Source organism: Adiantum capillus-veneris, chromosome 13, assembly GCF_014529385.1.
Source record: "Adiantum capillus-veneris isolate H3 chromosome 13, ASM1452938v2, whole genome shotgun sequence".
In the NCBI taxonomy this organism is placed as follows: Eukaryota; Viridiplantae; Streptophyta; class Polypodiopsida; order Polypodiales; family Pteridaceae; genus Adiantum; species Adiantum capillus-veneris.
Window position 1 is genome coordinate 154312424 of NC_140943.1, and position 13956 is coordinate 154326379.

The following is a 13956-nucleotide window of genomic DNA, read 5'->3' on the forward strand; positions in this document are numbered from 1 at the left end:
TTTTAAGTTCTCTTTTGAGAAGGACTAGCTCAACTCACCATTAAGCAAGATTTGGAATCTTTCCGGTTTCTCCCCGGCAGTTCAGTTGGACCTCTACAGTTGAGGACAATTGTTTATAAGTGAGATGGATGTTGCCAAATTGGCTTTATCTGACAGAAAAATAATTCTAAATGAATTATTGGATTTATAAGTGAGAGGGTTTTCTCGCTTGGAACACCAAGGAAAAATAATTCTAAATGAATTATTGGAATTTTAAGTGAGAGGGTTTTTCTCACTGGAGACATCCGAGTACAGAATATTCCTAGTGCGTCATTCAGAGTAATGATGGGAGCACTATGAAAGGGAATATCTGTAAGGCCACCAGGAACGAGTACTTCTGATGCCTCACATCGGATGGGTGACAGGGAGCATCGGAAAGAAGTATCCGACCATCCGGGAACGGACATCTCTGATGTGTCATAGGATGGGTGACATAGAGCATCGTGAAGGAGATTGTACCGTAAGTTCGGTAGGAAAGGACTAGGTGATGGGTATTTCTGATGCGTCACAAGGTGGGTGACGGGTGCATTGGAAAGGGAATATCCATAGTCGGGAGGAAATTCCGAACTGTGTTAGAATTGTGCACAAGGAAAAGCAAGCACTTGAATGAAGATGGGTTCAGAGGAAACTTTGAGGAAAAACAGATGCTTTTTGAGAAAGCGGGATTGCTTTTCGGGAAAGCAGATGCTTTCCCGCGAGGAAGTCTATGTCTGCATTGCAATTGTGCATGTGATTGCATCCAGGGACGCCTGGGAAGTGCTGTGAGAGCATTGTTTTTAACTTATAAGGTTTTATTGAGTTTTTGGGCAGGTTCAGACTATTTTTAAAATACGCCGGCCGCCCACTTAATAAGTGGGCAACCATCTGATAAATAAGGCAACAGATCAGCCAGCGTTTTCTCTCTCTCTTTTTCTGGCAGAACGGGAAAAAAAAATGGAAAAAAAACGGCCGCGATCTCTACGCGAGCAGCTATTCGTGCCCGTGGCTAGGAGCTATAAAAGCATCACATGCCCTCACTCAGAGAGGAGGACCAATCTTTGCAAGGAGGAGATTCTACTGCAGATTTCAGCCGTAAAGAAGACGTTGCCGGTGATGCCCATGGCTGCCCCAAGTGTACCAGATGTTGCCAAGACCCAGTGCGCGAGTTCCCTCGCGAAGAAGTACCTACGAAGCGTGTTTCCATCGCGACAAGTTACTGTTTTTATCTGTTTTCAGCCCATAAACGTCGTAGACGGGGTTGATGTACGAGAAGGAACCCGAGAACACACCTCTTTTGTGTGTAGGATTGGAAGAGAGGATTTTCTATGGAGAGATCTGTTCCGAGGAATTGCTTTTCGAGAATCGAGTTGCGTTTCGAGCGTCGAGACTTTGAAGGTAACGATTTTCATGTTCTGATCTTTGAGTATTTGATTGCAGGTGTACTTCCTCTTCGTGAGGGAGTAGGAGCAGAGGAAGGCATGAGCCTCTGCAGGAGAAAAGCGCTCTGAGGAACTAGAGCCAGATCAGCCCAAGGGTTTCGTACCCGAGTTTGGGAAGTAGATCCATGGATCGGAGAGAGGTAGTCTCTCAAGTTGTGATATGGAAGTTGGGATTCCCAAGTAAGGACTTCGTGTCCGGGAAAGCAGAGTTCTTCTGCGGGAAGAGGACTCTGGAAAGAGAGTTGCAGGGATGCCATGCCTGAGTCTGGAAGGTGAGATCCAGAGGCGAGAACCTTGATTCTCGAGGAATTGGAATAAGGAACGGAAGTTCCTTGGAATAGGGTTTTGCCCTAGGAATCGGAAGACGAGGCTTCCGGGAACCATCAAGTCTTATTCTAGAACGAACGTGGTAATACGTTCGGTTCAAGTGCTTGTATAGACTTCTCCTCAATAATAAAGATACTATTACGGGGAGGGACCAGCCTATCTTCTGGTCCCCAGTATTGTGTCGATCTTCTCACTCTCTATCTCTCTCTCTCTATTTATTTCTCTTCTTATCCTCTGGCTTCAGTAATAAGTGATAAATCCTATTTATCCGAATGTATTTTATATTGTTATGCGCTCCCGTTTGTGACATCTGGTCCCCAATGAAGTGTCAAGCTCTCTCTCTCTCTCTCTCTTTCTCTCTCTCTCAAATTCTCGAGTATTTGAAGTGCAATTAAAAAGTCAGTTTACGCTTTCGTATTTTTGTGACAACGGCTTGGTGCAAACCTTGCAGCCACCTTTGAAGTGCTTTGTGGAGGCTTGGAAAAGGCGATGATTGGATCGTGAAAGTTCTTTTTGAAGAGCAGATTCACAGGAATTAAAGCTTGGAGCCCATTTCGTATGGAGCTCTTTGTGCAGAGTTTGCGAAGTGGCTTGGGGATTGTGCGGCCACCCTTTGAAGTGCGAGAAGGACTTTCAAATTCCAGAGCTTGCAACTTCAATATGCCCCCCCCTCCCCCCCCCCCCCCCCCCCCCCCCTGCTCGAGCGCCAGCAACGGTGATGAACAATACCAACAAAAGGCTATGGATAGCAAAAGGTGTAGTAGCGGCTTACCAAGGGTATGAAAACTTGGATCGTCTTTGGGAAAGCGACTTGTTGTACCGGCTTGAAAGGTGGAATTGTGGAGCCCTTTGTGCAGTGTGTCTAGAGCGGCTTGGCGCAAACCTTGTAGCCACCTTTGAAGTGCTTTGTGGCAACTTGGAAAAGGCAAAGATTGGATCTCCAGAGAGGGGCGTGAAAGTTCTTTTTGAGGAGCAAATTCACAGGAATTAAAGCCTAGAGCCCATTTCGTATGGAGCTCTTTGTGCAGAATTTGTGAAGTGGCTTGGGGATTGTGCGGCCACCCTTTGGAGTGCGAGAAGGACTTTCAAATTCCAGAGCTTGCAACTTCAATATGCCTTCCACCCCTTGCTCGAGCGCCAGCAACGGTGATGAACAATACCAACAAAAGGCTATGGATAGCAGATTGACCACCATCCAGTTAGCGGCCTATGCTCGACAAAAGTTTCCAAGGAAATCGTGGATTTGTTTGGCTGGAGATTGTGAAGCCAAAAGCAAATGGACGAGTTCGCTAGAGGCTATGCAGGAATATTGTCTCTCCAAGCACGTCTCTACCATGCAAGAGCTTATGGACCATGCCACGGTCGGCTACAAGCTCATGAAGGGAAAGTTGGAGTTTACCACATAAGGACCTCCGCCCACTAACTAGAACTCTGAGCAACAACGAATAAATTCTCGGGAATCCTGTGAAAACCAACCTCAACGGCCTCATCTGACACACCGTCAACGAGACGCCTTGTTACAAAAAGGCCGGTGCTTCAAATGTTTTCAAAGAGGGCATACGTTCAATACATGTCCTGAGCGAGCCTCGACGTCCTCAGTGCAACCTTCTGCTCCATGTCAGACAGAACCTTCGGCCAAGAGGGCTAGACCTGCTATTGGACTAGTACCCGATATTTATGGTATACACCTCGAGAGTTTTAATGAATTATGCTGGTTGGGCACATCTTTTCCAAGTACGAAAAGACGTGAGGTTCTTGTCTAACTGGAAATCTAGCTTTACTTCACTTGACACCTTTTCTTCGTTTTCACCAACAATGTTTCACTTGATCGTCTCAGGATTTCTTTCTGTATTGACTGATTCTGTTGTGGCTGTGTCCTTTGGTTGAGCTTTATCTGCATTTTCTTTGCTTTGACCACGTGCTTCAATCGATGCTGGCTCCATTGGCTGTGATACTGTACTTTTTGCTTGCAATTGTTGAGCATTGTCCACTTGCATCTGAGCAACCTTTGTCTTAATAGATTCACTATAGTTTTTGGCGTAATTTTTCTCTTTGGAGGAGATTTTAGTGGTGACCTTTGTGTAGCTTTTTGGAATTTAGCTCCCATTGACTTTGACTTTTCTGTCACTTGTTGTGACAGCCTGAGGCTTTACATCATCTTTAGATAGTCTTTGGCTTCAGTCGAGGACCATCCATAGGGGTTTGTACAAGGTCATGATTTTGCTGATATTCTTTACCATGTGCATCTTGATATGCAGCTTATGGAAAAGTCAACGGCTTGAAAGCCCTTATTTTCTTTGACCCCGAAGCTATGGAGAACTTCATCTATCAAGAATTCTTGAAACGGATTCACTTTGATTATGATGTAAAGGGTGGAGAAATTGAAGTTGAGCTAGCCACGGGGAAAACTCAAAAAGTGGTACCGCTCATTGGTGCTCTTCTAGTGATTATACAAGATTATCATGGAAAAGCGGATTTCCACATTATGAAGTTGGGCAATTGCGACGTTCTCTTGGGCATGCCTTGGCATGACAAGAATGATGCAACTCTCTAGGTTCGGAACCGAACCATCACCGTGATGCAGAAGGGCAAGCCAGTTGTCCTCAAAGTTCGGTTGTCCGAACAAAGCCGTGAATGACCTCTCTAGTTGTTTTCTAGTTAGATACTTTTGAACATTGTTTGAGAAAGTATTGTTGAAGTTTGTTTGAAATGGATGCTATGTGTTTTAAACTTGTCTTGGTGCCGATTTGAATATTGGTTTTAATATCGGTTTCAATGATTGGTGATTTTACTCCCGGGTGGAGAAGTGAGAAGTACTGTTTTGGTATTGTTTGAACCTCAGAACGACGTAGGCCGATGCCTGGGGAGTGTTTCGTTGTATGTTTGAAAACCTTGGAACGATGCAAGCGGATGTACGGGGAGCGTTCTGTATTATGTGAGTGCTCAACGGTGCCGTTTGTTGTGTCTTGTAACATGCATATGTAAGCATTTGTGTTGCATTGTGACGTGCCAACTACTGAATATTCTAACCGGATGAGATTGCCTGGGTATGTAATTTTAGTGCATCAAGATACCCGTGGAAGATCAGTGCGGTCTGGGTGTGATGGCTAATTTTACTACGCCAGCATATCAAGAGTTCCGAACTGGACAAAAGGAGAAGCCACCTCCTTGATCAAAAGAGCCGAAAGGAGAAGCCAACGCTTTAACAAAAAGAATAGCAAATTGATTGTCCCTTGAAATGACCCTCGAAAATTTTGAGCTAACTTGAGTTGTTTTGCAAATATGCCGTAATCGCGGATGATTACTCTCTTTCAAGAAGGGGGATGTCACAAACTGATGACATGTCCAGACACTGAAGAGCAGAGTCAACCTTCAGATCACGGCAGAGGGGCCTAAACCCTAAGAAGAACAAGCAACAGAAGAAGAAGTCTTACCAACTTATGGAACCCCGTCCGATGGGGCCCAAGTGACATAAGACATTCAAAATAAAGCAGGACCCACAGACACACGCGTGGACTAATGACGTGGCAGATGCACGGACAACCTAAAATTCCGCTGACACTGCTGACGAGGCAGATTTCTGCTGACACTACTGACGAGGCAGATTTCCACAAAACGCGTTGACAGTGCTGACGTGGCAGTTGTAGGGATTTCCGCAAAACACGTTGACAGTGCTGACGTGGCAGTTGTAGGGATTTCCGCAAAACACGTTGGTAGATTTTGGGCATTGCTTTTGGACCGGATGCTTTTGAGTTTGAAGGCTTTTCATGTAAACTGCTTTTGGGGCCTAGGGCCTTTAAATATGAGGCCATGGGCTCATTCTCTGGCATGCTTCTTGGAGAAGGTGCAGAGTCTGGAGTACCGGTTTGTACTGTGTTGATGCAACATAAAGAAATACCGAAAGGGGCGCCAAGGTTTGGGGCCAATACTCTCTGGGGTGGAATTCCTCCTTAGTGTCGCGTGTCGTCTCTCTCTCTTAGTTCAGTTGTTATTGAAGTGCTAAAAGTTTGTTCAGTCTGCTCTTTTCTGTTGGCACGTGGTGGCCCTCTTGTGACAGCCTCAATACCCACGAGGTCCGACAACAATTGTTATAAATGTGACACGACGCTTTGTTTGGCTCGGGAGTTTGAAGCCAAAAACAAAAGCAAGAACTAACAGGAAGACAAAGACCAAGGCAAGCTGGACAGAGATTACAGTGATAAAGATTTGACAGAGGAGATCGGCATGGCACACGTGGTGGCGACCACAGTGGCCACGACACCAGATTGTCCCTGGGAGAGATTGGGACCGATTGGATGAACCAAGAGAGATGCCTGAAAGGGTGGATTAGTGAGAGTAGCATTCATGGTGTATGTGTGTATAATCAAAGAGAAAGAGAGATTCAATGGAAAGTTAGCATATGCAATCACATGATATAGGCCACATTGTCATCCTAGTAGACTAGAGAAGATGCACTCTAAAAGGCAGAGGATAAAGCCCTCAAAACCTAACAAACCTCTATTAGAGAGTAAAAAGTGGCCTGCCCATTTACAAAGGAGAGGGACTCCCAGCACCTCTTGAAAGATAGGTTTTTTGGAATCGCTTGCTGATTTCCATAGCCTAGGATGAAAGAAGCGAGTGGTCAATCAGTGGCAAGAGCTGCCCAAAGAGAACCGTTCACAATCTCGCCAAGAGCTGCCAACTAGTGCGTGGCGTCATAGAGCCAAAAGCAAATCAAGGAGGGCGAGGATGGGGAAAGAAGAAGCTGTATGTGTGCAACCTGAGCTGGTGCAAAAACAATGGCTGCAACCTGCACGCAGCATCTGTGGGAGGGCGTACGAGGCCTCAGTGTGAAGCAAGCAGAGAGAAAATCTGATCAGGCCCTGTTGCTCTCTCTCTCTCTCTCTCTCTCTCTCTCTCTCTCTCTCTCTCACACACACACACACACACACACACACACACACACACACACACACGCATGAGTGTGTGCACACCCCCGCATGCACACTGTGTGCCCTCCATCATGCACCTTATTTGGTAGGCTCTTGGGAATATTCTTTGTCACTGTGTGGGAGCATCAACATTAGTCTTTCTAGTTGTTGGCATGTGCCGACTATCATGCACCTGATTTGGTAGGCTCTTGGGAATATTCTTTGTCACTGTGTGGGAGCATCAACATTAGTCTTTCTAGTTGTTGGCATGTGCCCTCCATCATGCACCTGATTTGGTAGGCTCCTGGGAATATTCTTTGTCACTGTGTGGGAGCATCAACATTAGTCTTTCTAGTTGTTGGCATGTGCCGACTATCATGGCTGTGTAGTCGTTAAAATTATTGCCAAGTTTGGGGAAAGTCGGTGTGTGTGAATCAAAACCTGATCAGATGGACACTGATTAGAAGGAACTACTCTTGCAGCACATAGAATCTCCTTTAAGAGTTGCTTTCTCAACTTATGCAATCTCTCTTTTGTTTGCTTGATTAAGCACTCTTCTCTCATCAGGAGATCAAGAACTCCCTCGGGGGATGAGCCTTTACTCCCACCTTATTTCAATGTGTTTTATTTGAAATACGAGAGCATTACGATGACTTCATTAAATATTGGAGGCCATGTGTAAGTCTTACAAAAGTTGGTTAAAAACAGCGGAAAATCATAGAGAGCTTTATTTTATCTGCAAATGCGTGTTCTGTGGCTAAGGATGCCAATTGCAAGTTGAAGGAAAGATTTCGCTTTGAATCATTTTGCAGAGCACGATTCATCTGTCTCTTGAATAGACTTCTTTTGTGGTGTGTCATCCATGGATTGTGTTGTGACACATTTTCATTTTGTGTGAAGACACATTTGCAATTCATAGGTCTCACTTTTTTCCAGAATACTAATTCTTCACTTTCTTGCAGGACTGCTCCACTAAGAGGGACATGTTGAACCATTTGGTGGCTGAAAAGAATGTTTTATGACCCTTTCCAAAAAAGAGGGGTTTTCACAAGGGGTTGAAAGCTTTCTTGGATAATTGGAAAGATCAAATGTAAGTTTTGGAGGGTGTAATTGATCAAGGGAGTTTTGCACTTCACTAACTTCACCCAGTTTCGGAACATTTGTACTTGATAAATTACGTCCTCAGAAGGGGCTCTAAGACAACTGAGTGCTTCTAGTGTAATGGTCTTTCCGGGCCAAAATATAGAATTCAATGAGAAGGTTGGAATTTGAGTAAGGAAATTGCGCATGAGTTTAAACTCATCCAAAAAATGTGTGGCTTCTATCCTGTTTCAGTTTTCAAAAGTTTTCAATTGAAAGCAAGAATCAATATTTATTAAGCTGCGATGCTCATGTAGATCCTTCACTGACGATGATTTTTCAAAATTTTGACAGTTTTTCTTCAAAATTGATGAATAGGTCGCTGAGCCTGATATACACTCCACCAAAGTTAATTGCTCATGATCAGCAAGCCACCTCACATGTAAGCGGGAGGTGCATGTGAGCGCCCCGATGGTCCTTAGGAAACCCTAGGTATGAAGATCAAATTTCAAGATGTGGAAGTTGGTTTTGATTGATTTTTTGGCTCCGTACCTAACTATCTATTTGCCACTCAAAAACTAGCTTGCCATTTATCTTGGCAACTGATTTGGCTAGTAATTTTTTCCTCTATAAAGTTTACACTAGAGCATGGATTTTCCAACTATAGTAACTAATTGGAAAGCATATTTGTTGGCATAGAAAAGGTTCAATATAATGGATGATCTGGAGAATAGAGATGGGAAATGTTTGTCATTTTGTATCGCTTGACAACACATATCACAGTCTAAAACACGTTTTCACAAGACTTCTCGAATGAAAGTGTACTGCCGAACACTCCTCGCACAAAAATGTCCACCAAAAATTTATTTTCGTATGTATGTTGGCCACAAGACTTCTTGTAAAGGAACGTGTTTCTTTAATAGCACTCAAGATAAGCAACTTAACTTGCAAGCTTTTTCCCAAGGCATTTAAAGACGATCTCTCCACTAGATGCCCTCAATCATTCATCTACAATACTACATTCAAGGTAAAGAAAGACTGTTGATTACACTAAGTTCAACACAAAATTTGCAATTCAATTGTAAGTCAACGCTGTAATGTACTCTCCATGGGTATGCTATACACCCTTGAAGAGCTCTTGTTTCCTCCAAGTTCATAATTTGTGGCAAGCCACATTACAATACAAGCCTCTCAATCAATGATGTCCACTCTTGACGTGACTCCTCTTATGACATTAATCATGATCTCCATGGTTGTGAGCCTCTTTGTAGAACACCTTCACCAGGGACGTACACTACAACCTCCACAAGGGCTTGGAAGACGTTTGTGACACAAAATCTTGCCACGGTTAATCCTCAAGGATGCAATCTCTATAGAGCTTGCACAGGCTCAATTACTACACTTTTGCCTTCTAGCTTGGTCAACATAGTGCAGAGAGAGCCATGGTGTTGGTAGAGGTCTACATAACATCACCGATGCTTCCCTATTGAGGAAGGGGAACCCCACAATCTAGGGCCGCCTTCTCAATATCTCAGACCACACATTGTTGATGAGATCAAATCATAATTAAATTGCAAAGGCTTCTTCTGCAACTTCAAATGTGCTAAGTTCGCCCTTGAATTACTTAGGACAATTAGAAATGGACAAGGGTAGGAAGGAAATTCCTTATGCATAGTGTGCACTATGCCATAATTCAGGCTTCCTTCATGGATTAGGGGAGGATGAGAGAGAGAACCATTCATGGTAATGGCATGCTAATTAACACTAATTCACACAAGAGTTACACAATAGAATTGGAATAGAGTGTACACACAAAATGCTTAGTTTATTGTTTGAAAATAACTACAAGAAGGCTCTTATATAGAGCTAGGTATAGCATCTCATCTGACATCATTTGTGACCTCATACAAAACTTCCAAATCAGCCAAGACCACTTGCAAACTCGTATCCTCACTTTTAGGGGGGGTTTCTAGGCTTACAACTCCTTCAAAATGCTCTTACTATGTCTAGGAAGACACCTCATGGGATATACTATGACTTGGGCTACTTTTGGCCATGCTACACATGCTGTAGGCCACTTAGGATGTCTAGTAGATAAGAGGAAAGTTTCATAATTCTTCCAAGGGAAGGTTCACAAAGAAGGCGAGGATCATAGGCCGAAGCCCTTTCCCAACAACCCTCCCCTTGGGCTTAGGTCTATGACAGCCACATTCATTCATATGTGTGCCACGCACAGCCACTCATTCATTCATATACCACACAGGCTCTATGCTCAGGCTCTATCATGTGCCACAAAGGCTCTAAGAAACCTCCCCTAAAACAACATCCATCATAGTTGTGTCTTCATCTCCTTCATCTTCGTCTGATTCTTTGTCTCCATTTTCATGTTTTCCCCTTGAACAGGTGCCTTTGTCGTCATCTTTATTTTCGCAGTTGAACTTCATTATGTCATCTCCATGGGTGTTGATCTCTTCTTTCTCTTGGTCCTTATCATCCTCAACTTTCTTATGCTTCTTCATCTCATAGTGCTCCGTCTCTATCATCTTCATGGTATGCTCGATGTGAAGATTTCTTCAATGCTTTGGGAATTTTTGAAGACTTAAAAACTGTTTTGCAATCTCGAGGGAACTTTCTTATGTGAAGCACCTCTTCACTAGTAGTCAAGCCCCTCTTCACAATAATGGTTTTGAACTTGTCTAAACTCCCCTTGAATGCTCGCTTTGCCTTGAGCCTTTGGCTTTCCTGTATGATGTCTTCTTTCTCCTCTGTCTTGCAGGAACTACACCTTGCAGGCCTTTGGCCAAAAATGGGAAAGTTTTGCAAGATATGCAAGCAGTGGGAATGCACCCCTTCGGGCCAATGGCTTGAAGCTTTACGGTGCCGTGGGAAATCAAAGCAAGCTGGGCTGTGAGAATAGGGCTCAAGATAGGCGGCTCGAGAAAGCAGCAACACTATGGGAAATGCCGGTTATGGACCCGAATGAACTCTAAGAATCAAGTTTAATGGCACATTCAAGTCCAGCGACCCCTTCAAAAACCTTGTGTGTGAACGCAACCTTGCGGACCCGAAAAGCATCCTTTCACCACAATTTGGTGTGCGGCTCACATCCACCCAGCTTCCCAAATTCTCCACAAGCCTCGAGCCCACGACCTTTGAGTTAGCACCTCAAGCTCGGTGAGCTAACCACTAGAGCCAAGAGGCTTGCAAGTTGAACTTGCTAAAATTAATTAGTATAAGCTTCCGGTAGTAGAGTTATACACACTATCTGCAAGCCCGACTTTGAGCAAGGATTTGAAAGGGCTAATGGGCTCCAAAAAGAGACATTAAGGGCTCATTTAAAAGCTTGCAACAAATGCTTTGAGAGCATTCAATCACTCAATCACAATGAGGATTTCATTCCAATAACTACCACACAAAAAACCAAGATAAATTGTTAAGCTAGTGAGTAGTTACTACTTAATGAAAGGCTAAATGCTAATGCAATATCTAAATAACATTCTAATTTTCCTTGATGCTAATTAGGCATCCAATTAGCTATTGAGTAGTGGCTCAAGCGACTCTAACCCAAGAACATGCTCAATCTAGCTAATGGGGCACTAAATAGGCATGGGACTAGCTAATGGCCTAGGAGTAACCATAGGCTATGATACCACTTGATGGGATTAAGGGAGGATGAGAGAGACAACCATTCATGGTAATGGCATGCTAATTAACACAAAATGCTTAGTTTATTGCTTGAAAATAACCACAAGAAGGCTCTTTATATAGAGCTAGGCATAGCATCTCAACTGACATCATCTGTGACCTCATACAAAGCTTCCAAATCAGCCAAGACCACTTGCAAACTCATATCCTCACTTTTCAAGGGGGTTTTCTAGGCTCACAACTTCTCCAAAATGCTCTTAGTATGTCTAGGAAGACACCTCATGGGGTATACTATGACTTGGGCTACTTTTGGCCATGCTACACATGCCTTAGGCCACCTAGGATACCTAGTAGACAAGAGGGAAGTTTCACAAAGAAGGCCAAGATTAGAGGCTGAAGCCCATTCCCAACATTCCTTTCTACCTTTCTGGACATGTTGAAATCGCTAGCCACATTAAACGTGTCCTATAAGTGCATTAACGCATTGTTCCTTGTGTCATGAAAATCATCCAACTACCTTTCTCTCACGCTTCACTAGATTTCGACTCCTCTTTTTAAAGGAAACAATTTGTGAGTTGATGTTTCTTGCCGGTTTTGACTTCATCTCAACCCTTTAATAAAAGTTCTATATTGTCTGCTAGGATAAAAATTACGGCATAATGTCAAAAAAATCATGCAATATTTTGGCATATCGTCAATGAGATTATCTAGTGGAGACATAAGCCAAGTTTGTTGGTGCTCATTGCTAGATCCGACATAGTTCCCCCTTTGCACGCCTTGAATGCAAAATTCAATCAAAACAAGTGAAGGCAATAGGTAATGAGATGTTTCGATTGAATCAAGAGCATCCTTCCAAATGAGGTGTTTGACAACCTACGCATTATGAAAGCTTGTGCTACAATCACACATTAAGAAGAGGAAGAAAGTCTCACACTATCCTTTGCATAAATGCCACATGCAAGACAGGGAGGGCAAACAAGCTAGGTTGTTTTGAGCAAGTGCAAGGGTATCTTCCTACTACAGTTACTCTTTTATGCACCATCAAAGCCTATGTTGCATTAGGATCAAGTAAGAAGGGACCTTGGAAAGCGTGGACTTTGGAGCATCCAGCAATGGTGGATGGCCCTTTTGCCAATACACGAGCAATGTCCACCTCGTCACATGCCAAGTGGCGTGCTTGTGCATGTGAACCTCTCTCTCAAATGCTCCAATCATGACGGACACACTAACATTGTATGCGTCAAACAAACACAATGCAAGGATCCTTTCAAGTGAGTGCATCCCAAAGCCTCTCCTACAATATTTGCAGTTGAGAAGGGGAAGATAGAACATTTCAAACTTTACAAGCAAGGCCAATAAGCTCTAGGATACCTGAACACATAAATTTGAAGGGTAATGAAGTGACCTAAAACATTTTTGCAATAGGAGAGACTGACAAGAGGAGAACCTCTTGACCCAAATTTGACACAAGTCGTGTTCAAGTATCATCTCATCGACAAGTTTGCCAGGTATCTTGCTTTCAATAAGCCACAAAGTGTCCTAGAAACCAATGGGTACAAGATATGCTCACAATAGGTCTGCATGTGTGACTACTGGGTGCATGTAATAACTCTGAAGGTCGATTAATGTTTTTGTATATGCATGTTTTTTGAAAAACAAGTCACTTGCGTAATCTGCAAAGGTTCTTTGAATAAATAATTTAGGTTGCAGCATTCCATAGACTAACTTTTTAGAACCTCGTCAGCCCATGCAAAGATAAGCCCTAAAAACTTAACTATGTCTAGGGTCAGCCAATGAAATGTGTAATATATAAGCAGCACCCTGTGCAGTGTCCTGTAATATTGAGATTATTTCCACCTCGCGCAAGAACCAATACACATTCTTGTTGCTGGGCATTTGTCCCTCTGATCCTTAATTTTTTCAAAGTTAAGATAAGGCTCCTGCCCTGTTTGGCCCCATGCACAAAACACAAATGCTTGTCACCCTCATTAAACTCAAAACACAGTTCAAATGTTAACAAGCAATACCGTTATGATGAAGGGCTCTACTGGCCATTTGAAAAGGGCACCATGCCACGATCAGCAATACACAGCAACCAAACGAATCAGCAACAAAAAGCCAAAGTTCTAAACAGGGAGAATGCATTAACAAGATAATTGCATATTACTTCTTTCCATCATAGCTCGTTATGTGATCGAGACTGATGCTTTGCCATTTCATGATCCCAAGGGCATACTTCAGGCACTTGCACTCCTTCATACCAGCTTCCATACACTCAAAGAAAGAAATGCCAGAATCCCTGCATTACTCATGAAAGCCAACAAATCGAGGGCCAAAGTGCAAATGTCAAATAATAATCTTGAATACACCAAAACTTTATATGGTCTTCTAAGAGCTTTTCCTTTCATGTCACCACTATCCAAGAGTTAGCTAGGTCTAAGTGCTTGTCTAGAGGGTCCTAGATAATTAGTAACTATACCCATCAATGCAAACCTGTAAAAATGAAAGAGAGATAAAATAAAATCAAACTCGATATT

General features: G+C 43.2%; 3 protein-coding genes across 3 annotated transcripts in view; 1 reads left to right on the forward strand and 2 right to left on the reverse strand.

Moving 5' to 3' along the window:
• LOC147445125 (lumazine-binding family protein) overlaps positions 1 to 7975 on the forward strand; it is a 33542-nt gene extending 25567 nt beyond the window's left edge. Inside the window, exon 2 of the mRNA XM_086527597.1 lies at positions 7657 to 7975. The gene's annotated coding sequence lies outside the window, so the exon portion shown is untranslated. The remainder of the gene's footprint in view (positions 1 to 7656) is intronic.
• Positions 7976 to 12893: 4918 nt separating this feature from the next.
• LOC147445126 (uncharacterized) lies at positions 12894 to 13698 on the reverse strand. The gene is made up of 3 exons (XM_086527599.1): positions 13587 to 13698; positions 13447 to 13466; positions 12894 to 13364 (listed from the first exon to the last, which is right to left on the reverse strand). Exons 1-3 carry the CDS (start codon positions 13688 to 13690, stop codon positions 13267 to 13269), a joined length of 222 nt encoding a protein of 73 aa, XP_086383725.1. The 5' UTR covers positions 13691 to 13698; the 3' UTR covers positions 12894 to 13266.
• A 1-nt stretch (position 13699) lies between these two features.
• Positions 13700 to 13956, reverse strand: part of LOC147445127 (asterix-like protein) — a 53059-nt gene continuing 52802 nt past the window's right edge. The window contains exon 4 of the mRNA XM_086527598.1: positions 13700 to 13912. Coding sequence (XP_086383724.1) covers positions 13846 to 13912 — 67 coding nt within the window. The 3' untranslated portion in view covers positions 13700 to 13845. The remainder of the gene's footprint in view (positions 13913 to 13956) is intronic.